Raw genomic sequence first — 21127 nt, 5'->3', positions numbered from 1 at the left:
GGAATTTCAAGGACACACCAAGATACTGATTTAGAGCAGAAGTATGAATGGCCCTCTGTGATCTTCTCTCCATTCACTAGGGAAGGCAGCACTAGCAGTTTACATTTCTGTGTCCTAAAGATACTCTTTATGAGTATCTTTAGTCCCTCTGTGTTACAGAAAGAGGTATAATTCCCTCTGTATTATAACTCTAAGTAACTTGATTGTGAATATTCTGACTGGTTCTGATATGCTGACAAAGAACATGTGCTTTTTCCTACATATGCTTCAAACTCTTCTTCAACAAATTTATTTTTCTAAAACAAGAGACAGTCAAGCAACAAATGACTGTGCACGTGCACTGAACTATAAAATGTGAAAAGTGACTCGCTTCTTACCTTCTGTATTTCTCCAAAGTTAAAATAAAAAATGGTTGCAAGCCAAACAAAAAGGAAAAATTGAAGAACAATAAAGTTTGCAATGATATTATCTGGAAACACAAAGCTAATAATGCAGTCTTAATAAATTATTTCCAAAAATATGAAGTATCTGTAGAAATATGAAATATTTTGCCATGCAAAAGATGATAAACAGATGTCTGAAATATTTGCTTAGAGGCAGATTTTTAGATATTTATTCAACTGGAATAAACTTACAGCTAGATTTTACGTTGATTGCACAAGAAAAGGCATAAAGTAAGAAGAACATAATTCCTCAATCCTACAGAAGTTACAAAATTTGTAAAGACTTTCAGAATGCAAGCATATATTTATCTAATTCCTATCTGAACAAGATTTCTTATAATCAAAAGAAGGTTTTCCTGTGCATGGATCTTCCTTTTATCTATAACCTTTTACAGCTTTTTAAGGGCCCATGCTCAAACTGAAGTTGCTTCCTCCAGAAGAGGAAGTAACCACAGAACCATAACTTCCAGTGCTAGGGCAAATTCCAAACTAACCTAGCCTAAGCATCAGCAGCATGTGTTTGCTGGAGGTCAGTGTAAGCTAAGGCCATTACCGGGCAGCTTACAAACTCTTCTTGCCAAGATCAACCCAAGAAGTTTCAAAGACAGATAAAAATAATACTGAACTCAGTCTACTTTACACATTGCTATTAAATATCCTCAATTCCACATTTGCTGACAGTGTAACAGATAATGTAAAAGGTAAAATTAATTAAAGCATTTCTAAATATGAGTTTGTTCTGCAGTGCTTCCAGTAAGACAAACTTCTGTTCCCCAAACAATATTAAAAATAAAATTGGACAGAAAACCAGACAGCTGTCCTATTATTTTATATGGTAATTTTCAATATGAACTTGTTGAATGTATCACTAAAGGTGGGTACTCCCCATTTGTTATGTCTGAAAAGAAAAGGCTGTACCTGTAGGCACAGAACTTCTCATGCTGATGAGTTTTTGACTTACTGCATAAGCTGCAAAATTTTAAGCAGCTCCTAGGCATAACAGTTATAGAACAATCAGATGCATCTCTGCATAGTCTGCTACAACTCTAATCATATTACCTCGATGGTTCTCCATATCTGTATCAAGTCGTTGAATGACCTTTTTAAAATAATCTATTTTTTCTTTTACTTCTGCCAACCTAAGAAATAGATAATGAAAGTCAAGGTTAAAACTGTGTCATAAAAGACTTACTTTATTTTAGACAAAACTGAAAAGTCAAGAATAAAAATAGAAAATATAGATTTAATCAAACCCGAAAGAATAACAGGATTCTTGTTATTATAAAAGGTATATGTAAATCATCTGTCACTTAGTCCTCTGTTTATTAAATAGAAGTTCTGTAGGTCCTTTTTATTAAAAAACAATTTTTGTTGAGACATCAGTAATTCTTAACTTACTCAACTAGTCCCTCTGCTGGTTGCTATTCTTAGAGGTACAATTATAATTATAATTACAATTATAACTGTTGTACCTTCAAAGAAGTACAACATAACTGTTAAACCACAATAACTGTATTCCTTAAACTGTATTTAGAAAAATCCATTAAGAAATTTTGAAATAAATCACTCTGCTATGCAATTAATCAAAGTGTGAAATGAAACTACCTTTAACATATTTCTACATAAAATCTCAAATATAATTCTTTGTTATTATATTTATTAAAAAATTCTGTTAAGCAACTCATTATCCAATTAAAATGCATTAAAAATTAACAAATAATTATAGTTGGAAATATTGCTTAAAAGAATTTAATATTGTTTATAAGAGATTTTATGAATTATCTCAGTTTTTCTTTCAAGAAAGAGAAATCAAAAGGCTCAAAACCAGAAAATATTTTACTGTTTTTATCTCCCCCTCAATACATTACTATTTATTATAAAATTTACTTGACTTTCTGGCCAGTCTTTGGAAAGGCCCAGTACCTAAGAATCAAGAAGCAATGCCCTTCTACTCTTTAGAATGGAACTTTTGTAACTCTTAGGCTTTAAGAACACATAAACAAACTTAAAAATGTGACTGCAGTGTAATAACGGTTAAATTTCATAGCTGTCTCAGAGGAGCATCCCTTACAAATCAATGTCTTCTTCAGCCTTAAACAAGTTTAAGTTAGTGTTATTACAAATTTATATTCTCAAGGTTTGTTCCCAAGGGATGGAAGTATCTTATTATGCAGATCTAAATGTCTTATCACTATAAAACTTGTTTACCTGAAACAGAAGAACATACTCTATTCTCTATGGAAGGTTAGACTAGTACAGGTTTGAAGATATGGTGATGTTCTAAAAGTCTATACAAATAGACTTTGTGAAGGAACACAACCGTTTGTCTTTAGGGTGTACATGTAATTTATAGCAACAGTATAATAGAGTTACTCACTGTCTTTCCATGCTTGCAATTTTTTGACTATCATCTTTAACCTATAAAAAAGTTCAACAACTTTAACATACAAAATTAAATCTACAAATGAAAAAAGGAAAATTATAAAAAAATCTGAATTTAAAATACAGGGAATAGAAAATTACCATTTGAAATCACAGATTTGTGACACAGTCCAACAAAAAGTGAAGATTTAAGCATTATGTCTTCCAAATGTTTAAAAATCATACTTTAAAAAATGAAATACACTTATCATTGGTAATTCAGACCAATAATCTATAAAGTATCAATGGTCAGTTACAATATAGGCCATTGTAAACTGCTCCAATTACTCCTGGACTAGTATACCTGTTCAGTACCTCACAAGGACACTCTCTGGAGTTAGGTTACAAGAGCTGTTCAACTGGATCAGTTTTCCCAACCAACATGTCTCATGAATAGGAGCAAGTGAACCACCTGAAAACCTCACCATACCAAATTTGTTTTCTTAAAATAATAGAATGGTTTGGGTTAGAAGAGACTTTAAAGATCGCCTGTTTCCAACTCACCCTTCCTCCTACACCCCAGCCCTGCCATGGGCAGGGATGCCATCCACTCGATCGTGTTGCTCAGGGCCCCCATCCAACCGGGCCTTGAACGCTTCGAGGGGTGGGGCATCCACATATTCCAGTACCTCACCATCCTCACAGTAAAGAATTTTGTCATAACATCTAGTCTAAATCTTCTGTCTTTTAGTTTAAAACAGTTTCCCCCATCCTATAATTTTCTGCCTGTGTAAAAGTCACTTGCCCACTTTTTTACAAGCCTTCTTTAGGTACTGGACTTTGCTATCAGGTCTCTTCAGAGCTTTCTCTTCTCCAGAATGAACAGTTCCAACTCTCTTATCTTGTCTTCATAGAAGACGTGCTCCAGACCTGGGATTATCTTCACAGCCCTCCTCTGAACCCACTACAATAGGTCTCCAGGTTTTGGCTGGACCCGAAATATCCCAACTATTTTTAATGTCAGATTATTTGCACTGCCTAGAGGACAAATAAAGGCAAAGTTCAAACCTAAGTATTTTCAAGTATTATCACCCCTAATAATACTGGCTTGGAGAATCTTTTACGTAACAACATTTTCTATTCTTGCCTGCTTTAGTAATCTCTCTCTTTCCTCCTGTGGAGACTCCATGTTCTTATCCTCAGCAATCATTCGATCTCGATGTTCCTTGAGCTCATGGAGCTTTTCGTACAACTGCACAGCTTCCTGTTTCACCGTAGAGTGTGCTATTTCCTGTTGGGAAAAGCAAACACCTACTAGCTGTTTTTAGATGGGAAGTGAGCATTGCGGCAATCATGTTTTAGTTAAGCAACACTTACCTATACATTGCAAGTGAAGCTTATTTCTTACAAAAAGCACAGAGACAGTAAAAAGCACTTTATAAAGTATTTTATAAAAAGTAAAATTTATAATCCATATTGTCAATATTTCATTTTCTGGAATAGAATATTCCCAATCAGTTACTTCTTGATTTACAAGTTCCTCCTTGGGCCAATTTTCTGAGGAGATTTATTACTTCACAGTTTCTAGGGGATTTCAAACTATGTACAACATTCAAAAGGACTGAAAAATATCTAGCAGTATTTGAAAATTATACTTTCTGACTGTATGCTTCAGGTCATAGATCCTTTTATTCCTGAAAGACCAAATATGAAAAAAAATTCCCTCATTAAGATATTTTTACCCAAAACTGATTAGAAATTATTAGTGGAAACCAAAAAGGCAGATTTGTCTTCCCATACTAGAGCATGATCCTACAGTATGTGAAAATTTAAGGAAAAGAAATGACGCATATTTTTTCAATTGTATTATTCTTTATACTAGCATTCAGTGAAGGTTAGTATAGAGACCACTTGCTATCATACATACAGCTCTTAGACTCTCTTCCTTCACATTTAGTGCATCCAATTCCTGCTGTTGAACAACCAATTCCTAAAGAGGAAGCAAAATGCAAAATTCAGATAAAAAATTACTACTCAACTAACTTTTTGCTCTAAACCTTAGTATGTATCAAATGCTGTAAACTGTCCCATTGCTGCTCTTAAAAATTTGAAAGACAAGACTCTGTCCAACTCCTTCACATAACTCAGATGTAGTAAACACTTGCTTTCAGCATCCAACTTTCCATTACTCTTATCATTGTTATTTGCAGTTGGGCTACTACCAAAAAATTGTTTGCACTTTTTCTACTTTTTTTTTTTTTAAATCAGTACCACTCGTAGAATTTATTATCTGTATTTCAGGAGTTTAGAGTCAAATTTTAAAATCTGAATCATGACAGTTTCTTCATAGTCCAGAAAGAGACAGGTAAGCCCTGACTACTGATTCAGCTCATTCTAAGACAGATAGGAAACATGGAACTCATCTCTGTACACACCATACAAAGGAACTTTTAAGACAGTATGCTTGAACTAGATCGTCCCAGAGAGCCTGGAAATGTTGCTCCTGTTGTTAACATAAGGATTAGTGAAGTAACAAACATTTTATACAGCCCAGTTATTTTTTTTGGATACATTCAGACATGCAATAACAATGATAATAATAATAATAATAGAAAAAGCTAGTCAGATTCACTTTTTTACACAAGAAGAAAACTTTCTACTCAAATGAACTACAAAAATTTCTGGGGTTATTTTTCCTTTTTTCCTACTTTTTACACATGATGAAACATCTAAGTATCCCAGTGGCTTTTAAAAACTGCATGTCAAACCCTAAATTCAAACAGAAAATTGTGAACATTATTTCTTCCTAGAGTATGAAATATAAGAAGGTAAAGCACTTGGTCTTAGCCAATTGCTTTATTTCCAGGTACATCTACAATTGATTAAGATACCAGCAAGCTTTTTTATTGTATTACTCTGTTGTCAAGTTCTTCCATATTTAAATTTTATCTAAACCCCAAAAAAGCCAGTTTAAGAAATATTTTAGGTAAGCATAATGGAACAAGCCAACCTGTGAGAGTTTCTCATTAGCAGCTTTTATCTCCAGATATTTAGCCTGATTTTCCTGTGACATGTCTTTCATTATGTCATCTGCCACAACCTTTTCACGCTCGATATCTTCTTCTACAGCTTGAATTAACTTTTCTGTGCTGTAAAAATATAATGTTTTTGTAACTTTTACTGGTAAATACATATTGTAAACACTCATTTCAAACTCCAGTATTCCTTCAGCTACACTGAAGTGCTCAGTGTAACAGAAAAAGCCTAGATGCTATAAAAGGGTGTTACCAACTCATATCCAATCTTCTTGGAACTGAATTAGCAATACAAACATTCACAAAAGTAGAGAGATGAAGAATTCTCTGCCTTTGCAATACCGACATGGTATTTTCCAACACTCCCACATTGTCTATCTGCATTGGTCTCAACACTCACAAAAGTATGGTACTACCTCTCAATCAGTAAATTTCTGGAGTAATAACAAGCAGTTTGAAGTAAGGAAGTAGATATGCAATTTGTGAATGCACATAAAGAAAATATAATACAGATATCAGGATTTGACAGCATCAGATGATGATGATGACGAACAGATTACTCTTTGCAAAGAATTGTTAATTACTTTAGAATGGAGAGTAGTTTCAGAGGTCTGAGAATTATAGTTTTTTAACTATGCAATAATTAGGAAATTAGGTATTTCTTACATTCTTGAATCAGGACTTTATTCTTGTTAGAAAATTGATAGTTTGCAAATACAAAAATTTTACTATTCCAGCTATAGTGAGCAACAAGCAACTGTCTTAGCAGACTTAAAAAACACATAAAGAACTGTTCTCACTGTTTTATGATAAGTCTAGTAATTTCTATGCAATTCCTGAAAGCTAGAGAGTCAACTTGAGAACATACTTAAAGAAAATTAAAACTGAGACCCTGAAGAGTATACCTTAATTCTCTTAATTGTTCATGAAAGATTGCTAAAATGGTTTGCTTGTTTCCAGAGCGATTTCTCCTGTTAAAAATTACAAAATCACACAAATACCTTCCTGGAGGACTTTTTTCCATCTGTTTTTCATTAACTTTTCCTGAGTTGCAAGATGACAAGTTGTAAATTGTGTAAATGACACTATTGGATCAAAGACTGCAGACAAAAATGACCTCAAGTGTAAGAGATGAAGCAAAATAGTGGAACTGCACAATGACAATTTCAGGGTAAGGAAATAATAAAAATATTGTAGAAGCAGGGTAGAGCTGACATTGGAATGGACTTCTGAAGGTTGTCTGGTCCAACCTGTGCACTACTCGAAGCACTGTCACCTAGAGCAGGGTGTCAGTGTCTTTTTTTAGGTTTTCAGTATCTTGAAGGATGGATATACCACAATGTGTTTGGGCAATGCTTTGATGTTTGTTCACTCTTACAAACAGAAGAGTTTTTCCTGATATTTAAAGGGACTTTGCTGTTCTTCATTTTCAGTCATTCTCCTGCCCTTAGGAGAATCAGCTCCATCTTCTCAACCCCTGCTCATCAGGTGTTTACTTCGATAAAATATCCACTAAGCCTTTTCTTCTGGAGATTAAACAATGCCAGTTCTCTCAGCCTTATCCCACAGTATTCATCACTTACAAGGAATTCTCAAAAGAGTTTCAAAAATGTAACCACTTCCAACCAGCTTCCAAGAAAGATCCATAATCTCCAAGAAACTGAGGATATTATGTAATTCTGTCAGGTTAGCAGGTCATGCTAACATTAATGTTAGCATGGCCATTAAATTTAATACCCTCTTGAGACTAAAACTAATTTATACAGACCCAGTCCAAATATGAGTCCCTCACTGCAAGAACAACAGTTTATAAATGGTTAATTATGTTACATGTGTTAATGGAAAAGAGATTTTTTAAGCTACATGAGTAGTTTGATCCAAGACCTTTTGGAAGGCATGGAGCTAGGAGATGCCAGGGAGCTTTCATGTTTCTTGTTTATTGAGTGCGCCTCATGCCTCAGTGTGGACCTAGGAAAGCTGTTGCAAGGTCTCAGCAGTGATAGTTTCTCTCAAATCAAGCCCAACTGCGGACATGGAAGAAAATTGAGAAAGTGCAGTAAAAAATTCAACAAAATGCTAAGGGTTTTGATTTTCAGAAGAAATCTCCACTCTAGATGTAATTCTCCTGGAGACATTGTAATATGGCTTAGAGGGAGCTTGTATTTGAATACAAACACAGTGCCTTTCCTGGAGATCATGGGAACCTTCAAAAGAGTGAGAATGCAGTTTTCGACATGTATAGCAATACCACTCTTGAGGGCAGTGAGGTCTCCAAGCTCTATAGGATTTCTCTCATCTTTGCCAGAGATTTAAAGCGTGCAAGACAGGACAAGGAAAGAAACTTGCTGTTCCAGCCCCCTCTATTTAAAGTGTGTGGACACATTACAGCATAGCCTCTTTACATGAGGCAATTCTCCTTTTCTTACATGATAAATACTCCTGATTAAATGCTTCAAGATGATCCAGCATGTCCTTGAGACTAGAAATGTCTGACTTACAGTGATGCATCCTCTCTGGCAGAAATCTTGTGAGGGGAGGCTGCAACTTAGGGATTTTTCAAGAGGTAATAAAAAAAATAAGCAATGGCTGTCACAGAAACACAATTCATTACCAGAAGTAATTTGAACACTATGCATGAAGTTGAATCAGGGATGAGGCTTGGAAAATTTGTAGAATGTTTTGAGATATTATGCAAAACAAAAGCACCAATAACAAAGGCATAGTGAAGTAAAACAATTTATAAAACCACATATTGGAGGGGAATGGAGATAGAAAGGAGATTAACTGCTCTGTAGTTTGGTGATATGTATTGGACAGAATGAGCACTAATGCAAGTAAAAATGCATAGGACACAGTGCTTGTATATCAATATAATCCCTTTTTTTCAGCCTGTACATAGAAATTCACTCCAGAGAAAGTATGATTTGTTTTTATAACTTCCTGAAATACAGCCCTAATTACAGACATCCTTACAGGGCATGTAATTCTCTGTAAATAACAACCTTATCTGTGACCCTGCAGCTCCTCCGACAATGATATTTCCAAAACACATGCATTAAAATGGAGTTAACTAGCTACTAGGAAGCTTTACTTTGGTATGCACATATCCTGACATTTTCTTCATTTGATGAATGATCAAATTAAAAATGCAAGTCTTTTTCTGTCTCCATAATTTCTTTAGTTGATTATAACTCAACTTGCTTGTAAATCACCTGTGGCATTTAAACTCACTGCTTCCTCTACAATCTGGAACTTGACACTCCAGCATACTACAGTTAGACTTTCCTATTGGCTGCTGATCCAATTAAATCCAAGATGATTATAAGAAGTTGCTCAACTTAGTCAATCTTTTGCTAAGGATTTTCTAGGTTTATTATTTTTTTACACTGCCTGGTTATTCATCAGGTACAAAGGTTGAAGAAAAACAAAGTGCTGTTTCACCATATTATTTCTTGTCACCACACTGAAAAATCTACACATGTGTACATACGATACCTCTCAGAAGCAACCAAAAGGTAAGATACTTGGCAAGTCTAATTCAAAATGCAGGCAAAGATTTATTACTATAACTTTGTTGCTAGACAGGAAGCCAACACATCTCAAGGTACATTAAAATTTCAGGAATTAGTATGAACCTTGGACATGCTGAGTTGTTAAGTAAATTCTACTCCATTAAAAAGCTGGGGAACAGACTCTGAAAACCAGACCAATTCTATAAATACAATCACCTTCCCAGAAAATTAATTACATTATTTTAAAATCATATCGTTTTCAAAGCTCTCAGAAGGAAATTTTTAAGAAGGTTCTTCTAATTACAAGGAAATATCAAAGTGCTACCAATGTATTGCCAGTGTTTTGCCAGGCTAAGTCTCTTTTCAAAGCAGTTAGTTTAAGCAGCAGCTCATAAAAACTGGTTCCAGTAAAATGCTAAACTGCGACTAAAATTACAGATTCTTTCCTGTTCTTTTACTGATTATACAGGTTCACACACAAAAAATGCAGGCAGTCTTATTTGTAAGAAATTCCTACCTTTTCAGCAGAAACTTAAGTAAGAGCTAGGAGTTATGTTTTGGACTTAGACATATGTACAACTTAGATTTTTCAACTTGGTTGTTATTAACATACAGATTAACACAAAAAACAATAGTTAATATATTTTCCCATTCTATTTAAGACAGCTCTTGTCTTCTAATCTGTAAACTACAATAATACTATTAATCTGTATTTATAAATTGCCAGGTTAAGATCTGCTCTGTTTCTGAACTTATAGGAAGCAGTACCTTTAAAGTACAAATACGCTGCAAGATCCAGATGCTAACATGGCCATTTTGGGAGTTCTCAAAGTGCATCATGTCTTCCATTAACAATACACAAACTGACTAAAAAAACTTGCAGGCCACCAGTACCACCACTGACAAGTGCAAAACTTAATACAGAACATAATTCCACAGCTAGGAGCTGCTGCTGCTAGCACCCCTTGTCCCTGCCAGGGATAATGGCTAAATGGCGGAAGGTTTATGAACTCCCTCTGTATTCAGTATAAGTTTCTGACAGAAGTAGAAATACACAATGGATCAGAGCATTTTAAGTGGCATTTATCCTCCTCTTCTTTCCAAGAAGTTATGAAATTTCCAGGCTGATTCAATTTAGGTGAATGAGGTCAATCCTCTGGCATGCAAATATATAGAAGTTATCAAATAGACTTAATCAGTTTGTTCTATGACCTCATTTATTTCATTATGATCAGCAAAGGCCTTCCAGCACTCATTTTAAGGACTGGTGGAGGTTTTGTAAATCTGACAGGCTGCCTATATTTAGCACTGTTCGTAATTAAACTTCCTCATGTAATTTCCCCCATTCTTTTCTATTAAATTCAGTGAATGCTCTGTACAGCTTACTTTAAACAAGTATCTTAAACTTTACCTTTTGGGTTTCTATTACTTTGCAAGATAGAAATCTGGCAAGGAGATACTAACATTAACTTGACACCCTATCTTTTCAGATGTTTAAGAAAAACTGGAAAAATTAAAGGTTCATTACCTTTTACATAACATTTTCATTCAAGTATAATGAATGGCATAAACAGGGACTAACTTAACATCTCACAGATATGGTGTAACATTTCTGCTCAAAATTAATAGAGACTACAAATAGTGTCTGATTCAAAGGCAATGACTGAGAGACCCTTTCTTTGAGAGATGTTAATGTCACAGTAAATACCATTTGTAGGACCTTTCCTAACTTTCAAAAAATAAGGCTTGAATCTGTACAAAAATTCCATCAATAGAGATTGAATCATGTTTACTTAGTTCCAAAGATCAGAGCAACAACTATACCTTCATGACAGAAAAGTGCCAGTTTATGTCAGGTTATAGGTTATATTATGGACAAGAAAGAGATTAAAAGATTAGTCTTCTAAGTAAATATTGACAAAAATGCTTAGTAACTTACATAAGAATGTAAAAGAAATCTGACTGGAGAAACCAACAATTCTCTAGTAGAGCACTCTGCCTCTGTCAGAGCAACAAGAGAAATTGTATGGGGAGAACATGCAAGCTTCAATACTTTCTGCAGTTTACTCCAATCATAGTCTTCCAGTACCCATAACTGCTTTAACAGGGATAATAATGAGTACAGCCCTGCCAATTTTTTTTATACATTTATGATACTTTTCTCTATTAACTTGTCTAATCAATCCCTTTTCTAGTTGCTGATACAGTCTGGACACTGGATTTTAGGTTTGGCTCAATTAAGTGAAAGCTGAATTCATTAATTCTGATAACGCCTGTTTTTTCAATTAATTTTACATTACAAAGTATTTATGTAGAACAAAATTTATTAAACTATCATTGAAATAACTGTATCTATTAATTTGTTAAACAACCACTACAGAAGACACTGGTATAATTCTGGTCTTGATATGCAAAAGTGTTGTTTTTTACTAGGCTCCAAACATGAAACTCTATTGGCTTGTGATCTGGGCTGGAACATTGTTTTTGAATCCAGTCACTGCTGACTGCAACATTACATCCCAAACTGTAAGTTTTACATTGATCTGAACTGCCCTTACTTTTGAAAGATACACTTGAAGTAGAAGGCATTTTAAAAACTGTTTCATAAACATAAAAGTCCTGAAGAAAGAAATACAAAAATGCAAGTAAGAAGTGGTTTTCTGTGTAATGGACAATTAGCTGATGGTAGTCATTGTAAGTGGGTAAATAACACTGAAGCATATTTGAGATTATTTTGTATCTCAAATTTTTCCAAGCAACAGGAATGCCTCTTAACATATTTAAATAAATATACTCTTTTCAGAAAACAAAAATATTTCAAGGTATTGAGAGCAAAGACTCAAATCAGAAAAGACTCTAGCTATGCTAACCTTTAACACAGAAAACCAAAATGAAGTTAAGTGCCATAGAATACATATATAAAACAAAAGTTTAGTTGAAGGTCTGATCTAAAGATGTTATTTTAAATTAAGAGTAAACGTAGAATTTTTTAAAAAAATACATTTTAGAAACTATATTTTAATTCATTTACAGTCTTGAATAAATCTCCTCTACCTTCTTTCCAGATTATGTAGGAAAGGAATTCTTTTTATACCAAACAAATAATACATTTCAAATATTAATTCCAAAATGGTATGACAAACTGGTTACATTTTGGATGATCATCACATAAAGACCCATGTATCTAAGCACTAAGTCCTCTGGAACATCAGGTCTCTAGACACTAGGATTCATTCCACTAGGAGGATTCATTCCACTCTCTCACCAGACCATGAGTTAATTAAGAAAGATGTAAATAAAACTTAATGAAGAGCAATATAACTTTTCTTTTAAAGTGACAGCATTAAAAAATAGAAGATTGTTTTCTCTTGCCTTTAAGAGTCCTCACTGAGACACCATCTTTAGCAGACTTTTCTATGGTATTTAGTTGTTGTCATTCTCTTTTTTCAACAGGTTGCTTGTGAGGAGTCGGCAAAGAACCTATTTAATATTTCCCTCAACCTTTTTCAAAATGTTACTAAATTAAGCCTCAAAAACAACAAAATCACTTTAGAAGATCATGACAAAGACATTCTTGGGCGTTTTATTAACCTCATTGAACTTTATCTGAATGAAAACAACATTACTGTACTGAACAATAACAGCTTCTACAATCTGAAAAATCTCATAACTCTGGATATTAGCAACAACTGTATTAGCACAGTTCATAAAGCAGCATTCGCAGGATTAAATCAACTCTCAGTGTTGAATCTATCCTATAACATGATTGCTCAACTGGATTCTGATACATTTACTTCACTAGAAAGTCTGAGAGTTTTAAATCTACAGTATAATTTTCTGAAATATTTTCATATAAAATCATCCTTTAAACTGACTAAAATTGCTTTAGCTGGAAACCCATGGAACTGCTCCTGTGACCTCCTTGACTTACAGATATGGCTAACCGCCTCCAATGTGACATTGGGTAAGTTTTGGTAAGAGCAGCATTTAATATTTTTTTACATCAAATAACTTTACTGTGCATTTTTTTCTGATGTGGATAAAATCAATCATCAATTTACCCATATTATGCAGTAATACAATAGCTATCCGTGAGATTTTTTTCAAGTGCCAAAAAATTACCAGCATCTCATAGCCTTTCCACTGCTCACATTCACAGAAAATGAACGCAACACCACATGTACATTCCCAAACATGGAAAAAATCTCCATCAAGATGGCAGCTATCCAACCAGCTGACTGCATAATTGAAAATACTCCTTTAGAAAACACTGTAACTTCCACTCCTGCTGTTAATCTTAGAAGTAGTGCCTTAACAGGTCTGACTCCAAACAACATCACTGGAAACAATGGAACACGTGCAGGTAATACACAGATATTTCACTTTACTGCTTATGAGCTGTTTGATTTGCGGTTCAATGACTTTATAGGGTTTTGCATCCCTAGTACACTCTGACTTTTCCATAAAAGCCAGGGCTACAGAGCAGGCATACTTCTATGTCCTGGTAAACAGTCACAGACATTGCAGTGAATATTAAGTTCTATTGAGTAAATGTTCAAAACAGATAAACCCCACAACTCTCAAATTATACTAAATGAAAAAAATGATGATGAAATTTCAAAGCCCTAAAATTCAGATAATTGTCTAGATCTCTGCCCAACAGAACTAGGGAAGCAACTTTCAAAAAAATTTGCTTTTTCCAAAATAACTGCTTTCTAGATACAGTTGTCTTCCTTAAACATGATAGCATGAACTTACAGATTTTACTCCCATCCTAACTGTGCTCAGTATAAAGGATGTGAATGTGCCTCCTACACATTCTCTGGAAATTTCAGTGATAGTCTCCTCACCTTTCAACCTTTATCTGACATGTCAGTTAACCCTTCCATCCTGAAATGCTTTGCCTTCTTTCTTCTGGCTAAAGCAAGAAAATTATCTACAGATATATACACAAATTATAAGCTTACCACTGTGACACATTTCTTTAGCTGTACCACCTTATAATTTATTTATAGGGTAGTGGCCAGCACACAAAAGCAGCTTCTAGATAAAAACCACTTGCAACTACAGTTTACTGAAATTTTTTTATTAAAGAAGCACAGCTGAAAGGATATGCCAAACAAAAGGCATGATATTTTAGGGTTCAGACATGAGATTTTCATATAAAAAGTAAAGCCTGGGAAATAGAATTTAAAGCCAATTACTGATTATTTTTTTCCAAAGGCTAATCTTGGAACTTAACTTTTTGAAAAATAAATATTTATATGTATTTATTATCTTTTATATGCCCCTAGAGCTTCGTCTTTGAAATGGACTTTGAAACAATTCTTTTTTATAAATATGCAAGGTAGTTTTATATTGCTGTGAAACATGCTATGCACATACAATATTAGTCTCTGTTACTGACTTCCTAACAACACAGCAACAACAAAGCTCTGGAGACAGTCATTCCCCTATCAATGTTTACTTGGCGAATTTTCAATTTAACTATGAAAAAAATCATACTTGAACTCTTACTAGTATTCCTCATGAAGATTACTCTTCTTTTTTTCCTGTTTTTTTAAAGAGTTACCGCTTGTTGGCAAAAGCTGGACCTTCCTAGCAGGCGTCCTAGGGTTTGTCCTAGGCACTACACTCCTGATTTTCACTGCTGTAAAATGCCCGGCATGGTATCACTACTTGATCAGCTACCGTCACCGTCGTCTGGAAGAAAATGACTCAGAAATGTTTGAACAGGAGTTCTCAGCTGACATGAGTCCTTCTCCTTCAATATTGGGCACAAGCAGCGAAGAACCCATTGTAGTATTTGAGAAAGTTCATGCATGTAGAGATGAAGAAGATGGATTTATTGAGGATAAATACATAGATATTTATGTAAATGAGGAGTGTTAATGTCTTAAACAATGGATGTTGAACTGACATTTCAAAAATGTAGTACACCTGTACTGCAATTTTATGCTTTATTACATACAATACAGAATCAAGTTATGCAGCCTATCTCCTTTCATCTTGCCAAATTCTTAACAAGATTTTGCTGCATCAATCAGGAAGTTAAAAAAAATGGGGTCATATGCATGCATTATTGGCACAACAAATACTTTAAAACTTGCAAAAATACTCATAATCCACTTTTTATAAAAACGTATTTGGCTACCTATATTGGGGGGCTTACTATACATTCTTTAACATGAACAAAGTAGCAGGTGAAATTGGCATAATAATTAATGCTGTCAGAAGAGGTCTAGAAGAGAAAAATAATTTCTCTAAAATGCTGAAGCAGACCACAGCCAGACTGGGGGCTGGCTCCAAATCAATCAGAGCTGTAACAGCTCTGAAGTCTATTAGGCAAAACTAACACAATCAGAGAATGGAGCATTTGGGTATTTTTTGACCCAAATTAGCAGAGCAAGAAAGACCAACGGTTGTATTCCCAAAAATGTGTACGTACAATTCAATGAAAAATTACCCTTACTGCATTGCTACTGAATCAAGTATTTTCATATTTTCTTAACGCTTAAAAATTAATTCATACAGGGTGGAACAGACAAACTTGTGAGCTGTTGAAATCTACAGTATTAATACAATGCTGTAAATATTATTAACTGGTAAATTTGTTGCTTTAGAGTGGTTATTGATACATAAAATCTCATTGCTGAGATTGCTTTCACTGGCAACAAGCAGAATCATATATCTTCTCCTGCACCTATCTTGTGCCTAAATTAACTACCCCAAAAACTCACTCTCAGCCTATCACTACACAAGCCATTCTCATGGCTTACAAATTCTTATTTCAAGCATCTGACCATCCTCATCTGTCCCTCTGCACAAACCTACGTTACTAGCCAAGCAAAGGTCTAGTTCCCACTCCTGCTTGCTTTCTTCACTCTGCTACTCCACAACAAAACTCCCAAAACTTGACAGCAGACTGCAAAAAGACAGGAGTCTCTACTGTCACCTACCTCTTCCTGGATGGCAGGGTAACTATCTTCAGAAGAGTTACTAAAGTTTAATGCTAGGAACTCCAACTACAACCTGGCACTATTGTATTATCTTGAAATTGTTCATATGCATTGCACTGGTATGGTAGCATGTAACACCTCAATTTTCCCAAGCTGAGTTATGAGAAGTTGAGTTATTCAAAAATGAAAATCATACACGTAAATGTACTTACGCTTGTCTTTCTGTGAAAATTTTATCTATATTCTGAGTGTCTCGGTCATTCTGAACCTTTAACTTAAAAAAAAATAAAAAATTTAAATACAATCAAGTTTGTAATAAATCATGGAATCATATAGGTTGGAAAACACCTCTTAAGATCATCAAGTCTAACCCTTAACTCAGCACTGACAAGTCCACCAATAAACCACAACAACATGTTCACATCTTTTAAATACTTCCAGAGAAATTGATTCACCTCCTATTTCTGTGGGATCTATTCCTGAAACACTTCCTAATGTACTGTTTAAAACTATACAGATGGGATGAAAAGCATTCTCCTCTTTATGACACAGACATTGTACCTTTATTATTCAACCAAATGCAAGCAAAAAAAGACCAAGAAATATTCAGGTCATCTTTCAAGTCACCAAAACAACCTTTACTGAAACTGGTTTCTTTTGTTTATGGACAAATTGATCATAAGAAATAAAATCTGCATAGTGCCATTCATGCCTTAACACTTAAAAGGCTGTATTAGAAATAAACAAGGAAAGCACAGGAAGAACAAAACTCTTTGATACTGTGGTGGGTATGTCAGAGACCTATTTAATATTTTTTACACTGGAGACATTTAGAAGGCTGAAGACAAAAGAGAACTTAATGCGCAGAAGACCAGGCAGATTTACAAGGCAGTGCAGTCTGCTTAAATTTGCCTTTCTAAGACTAGTGTTTTGTGCTCCCAAAAAATAAAAAAGATAATTTAACACATAATTTGGGGTGACAATACTCTTCTCAAATGTAAATCACAAAAAACTATCATGGGACAGTTAACACAAGACTTCAGGCAATTTTCTTACTGCTAACATGTTGCCAACATTATGAATAACTTAATTGGAAAAAAATGGCTAAGTTTTAAGTCAGTGCTATGCTGTTTTATATATGTCACACATTCAAAGCACCAAGAAAGTAACACATCTTTTCAGTGTTAAAGCATAGCAAATATCCTAATTCTTACCATATTGTAATCACGGATCACTTCTGCCATATCTGTACTGGTGTTAAGTATATCCACAACCTGAAACAAGAAAGAATTCCAACCTGTTACTGCTCTCCTTTTCTTAAAAAAAAAAAAAAAAGTCAGACAAAAGGTTAATGAAAACAGCAAGTTTTGGTTATTGCAATTGGAAAAACACGATTTGGCAATCTGAATAGATCACATGACATTTTTAGAAATAATCATCATACGTTGCTCTTATAAGCACTGAAATATTACACAGCACCAGTTTCTTAACTCCATATGCAGATGCTTCTCCTAATGTATAGTACACTTTTTGTTTTCCTGTTTCCATCTCTTTCCTTGCCAATAACTGAATAAAGGCAGTATTAACTAGTAAATTTTCACATAGAAATGTCAAAAAATGATTCAGAATAAAGCAAAAGCAGCAAGAGAATAAATAGGAGCATTCAGTATCAAAATTCGACAGCAGCATACCATGTTGTAGTCTGCTAGTTGACCTTGAAAATCTTTGATTTCACCAGCTAAAGCCTCTGCCCTAAATATGAAACAAAAAAATCAAACTTCAGATGGTAAGATTTACACATGTAAAAATAAAATTATGAAAAAAATAAAACTATTCACTGATTCCTTGAAGCCTGCTCAATACTTGAAAACAGTCTTGTGACTTAGAAAGTTAGCACTGCATTAGCTGCAATTTATCTCACCGTTTTTCATAGGACAAATAGACCGATTTCTCTTGCTTGTACATTTCTACTTCTTCCTGCAGCTTGTTAATTTCTGTTGTAAGTTCATTTATTTTACTTCTGAAAAAAATAAAGAAAAAAGAATCATCACCATTTGGCTATCCAACTAAAGCACAACTAAAACAGTAAACATATTTTATGATAGGAGGTTTGCAATTAGTATCTCTCACACTGCACTTTGTTTCAACACAGCATTTCTAAGAAGAGGTAAGTGTAGAAAAAAGCAAAATGGTTGTATCAATTAAAGTCCTAAGTAGCTGCTGGAAAACCTTGGTATGAAATAAAATGTTTTAATTAGCTTTTTGTCTCTGCTGGTAAAACAGATGTGGAAATAAAAAAATCACAGTCTAATTTCACAGAATGTGGGTACCATCCATATTTAAAATGACATATTTTAGGACTAATTATTCAAAAGTCTAATATGAGCAACTGATAAATCCTGCATGCAACAGTTTGCACAAGGTCTTGCCTTTGCCATTGCTAGCTGAATGTATAATCCAAGCAAATAATCTGAAATGTACAATAAAAAATTTTTGTTTTGCAATGCTACTTGTTACAAACGGAGCTATCAGACCTAATAAACATTGGAGCTGGAAGCTCAGAAACACTGACCCTCCCCTTACTAACACTGTGAGAGAACATTTAACTTAGCAAGCCTAACAAGAAAAGCTCAAGGGAATCTACTTCCTTTCCTCCTACAGAATATCTATACGCAAATAACCTTCACTTTTACAGCAGCACTCCTATAAAAGTTCATTATACATGAACACCACTTATTTCATGCTATTTTCAAGCTTTAAGTCTGTGTCTGAAAGGGAACAGACCATTAAATGTGTGCTATTAAGACATACCTCAGCACGCCAAGATAGTACGTTTTATCCATTATCTGTCTCTGAGGACCTGATAAAAGAAAGCAATATGATATTTTGTTTTAAAACCCCTAATTTAGATGAACTGTAAATTAGGAAGACAATTTGCAAAATTTACATTAAAAAATGTACAACTAATATCTTTTGGTGTCCCTATATAGTTATTATGTAATTTTTAAAAAGAAGACATTTTTGAACTGCTGTGAAGATAAACATTACTAATACAAATATACAAATAGTTACCACGTAACAGAGTATTTTAAGTATTCTGTAGTGATGGAAGAAGACACAATAACCTTTTTTTTATTCTTTTGAATTATTTTTAAAGACAGCTCAGTTATAGAAAAATGCTTATCTTTGGCTACCAAGATTAATGACAGAAAGAGGGATACTTTAATTTTCTCTTTCTTTTTGCACCTCTTTTTAATCACAGCTCTTCACTCTGCAATTTACACAATGATGAAAAGCTTTCCTTTAAAAACCTAAATATTCTTTCAATATGTTTGCAGACATCTTGAGGGTTATTTTCAGTATGAAATACCTTTCACTGCAGTTTTTATTCCACTTAATCCCTGTTGAGTCACTGGACGGTCTGCAACTTTAATCTGAGATGATAAGACTCCTCCAGGAGTCAAAGAACCACCACGAGAACCAGGTCTTGCTGTACTAGGAGGCATCTATAAAAAAAACCAAACGAAAAATCTACCAAGTCTGAAATATTACTTTATTATCCTTAAGCAATTGCCAAAGCAGTTAAAAACTTCAGTTAGTCTCTACACTCTTTCTGTAGGAATCTTTTAGCATTTACATCTCTTCAGGAAAGCAAAACTTCAGATGAATATCTGCTGTAGAAGGTAAGGGATTACTTTTGAGCAGCTGTTCATTGTCCCATCTATCTGCAACATTAATGCTATGCTAGTCTCCCAGATGAACTCTGGATGCTGGAGGTCCCTGATCTCCTCCAGGCAAGGTTAGCAAAACTTTATACAAAACTGAAATCTTAAACTCTTCTCAAAAAAGAACTTCTCCTCACTCTGCTCTTGGCACTAAAAAATAAGATTAGCAAAAACAAACAAACAAACAATCTAAATACATAAAAATTAATGATATATTTTTAATATTTTCTAACATACCGCTGTTCCTACTCTGCCTGCTGACGGAGTCCTTGATGAAGAGGCAGGCCTTGATGAAGAGGTCAGTCCTATTCCCGATCTTGAGGCAGAACGAGCTGTGGGAGGTCTGTTACCGCTGGCCATACTCGTTTCCTCTTTAACTTCTCTCTGGTAAGAAAAGAAATCATCCTTTGATTTGCACAAGGTCCTTAAAACTATAAGAAACCGACTCTTTAAAGCATAACTCTTAGTAGAATGCTAAGGGGGGGGAGGGGGGATGGTTTTGTTTTTTTTAGCAATCTGCAAAATACCTCCTTACTGGATGGTACGAGACCATGAGCGGCAGGGCTCGGGAAAGACCACTTAACGTAAGCTGAGGCAGCACTCTCTTTTCAGTGTTTAGTGAGCTCTCAGCTTATTCTTGTAGCATTTATTGTTTCAGTATCTGAATGCAAATCTTTAATGAAACAAACAGGAAGCAAGCAACTGGTGCAAATACTCATTCTGGTTATCTACAGAGGGTCCATAAACCATCACCCATTACTACAGCAATCCCAAACGGCAACTTTCGCCGCCCCCAAAGGAGCCCGTCAAGGAGCCCATCCCAGCCGCACAGCAGCGCAGAGCCAGCGCCGCGACCGCCCGGGAGGACCGCGTCCCCTCACCGCGCCCCTCAGCCGCCATCAGCCCGCGGGCAGCGCCGCCGTATCGCAGCAACCGCTCGCGCAGATATCGCGATGGCCGCAAATCTCGCTCTAGCCTGCCGTAGCTCCCGAAGACTACGACTCCCAGAGGGCGTGGTGAGGGAAGAGCGGGGGCACAACCGCCTGCGTGAAGCGCGGTGCTTGCCGGGATAAGGACCCTCGCCTTGGTCCG

General features: G+C 35.0%; 2 protein-coding genes across 3 annotated transcripts in view; one reads left to right on the top strand and one right to left on the bottom strand.

The window, feature by feature from the left end:
- IFT74 (intraflagellar transport 74) overlaps positions 1-21015 on the bottom strand; it is a 35756-nt gene extending 14741 nt beyond the window's left edge. Inside the window, exons 1-13 of one of the 2 annotated variants that reach the window (XM_066569653.1) lie at positions 20917-21015; positions 20273-20419; positions 19681-19816; positions 19122-19170; positions 18232-18330; positions 18002-18062; positions 17525-17584; positions 16523-16584; positions 5815-5953; positions 4732-4794; positions 3952-4095; positions 2821-2861; positions 1503-1582 (exon numbers count right to left, since the gene is read on the bottom strand). In XM_066569653.1, the coding sequence (XP_066425750.1) occupies positions 1503-1582; positions 2821-2861; positions 3952-4095; positions 4732-4794; positions 5815-5953; positions 16523-16584; positions 17525-17584; positions 18002-18062; positions 18232-18330; positions 19122-19170; positions 19681-19816; positions 20273-20395 (1057 nt within the window). In that variant the 5' untranslated portion in view covers positions 20396-20419; positions 20917-21015. Of the gene's footprint in view, positions 1-1502; positions 1583-2820; positions 2862-3951; positions 4096-4731; positions 4795-5814; positions 5954-16522; positions 16585-17524; positions 17585-18001; positions 18063-18231; positions 18331-19121; positions 19171-19680; positions 19817-20272; positions 20420-20562; positions 20871-20916 lie in introns of those variants that run through there. The other variant, XM_066569652.1, reaches the window with a different exon arrangement.
- Positions 9337-15243, top strand: LRRC19 (leucine rich repeat containing 19; the record flags this gene model as incomplete). Its single annotated transcript, XM_066569730.1, has 5 exons — positions 9337-9354; positions 11785-11877; positions 12805-13315; positions 13511-13714; positions 14918-15243. Coding segments are annotated over 5 exons (1152 nt in total), but the record flags the coding sequence as incomplete, so codon positions are not given.
- Positions 21016-21127: the final 112 nt, after the last annotated feature.

Source organism: Molothrus aeneus, chromosome Z, assembly GCF_037042795.1.
Source record: "Molothrus aeneus isolate 106 chromosome Z, BPBGC_Maene_1.0, whole genome shotgun sequence".
NCBI lineage: Eukaryota > Metazoa > Chordata > Aves > Passeriformes > Icteridae > Molothrus > Molothrus aeneus.
Note: the sequence above shows the minus strand (reverse complement) of the source record. Positions and strands in the feature narration are given on the sequence as shown.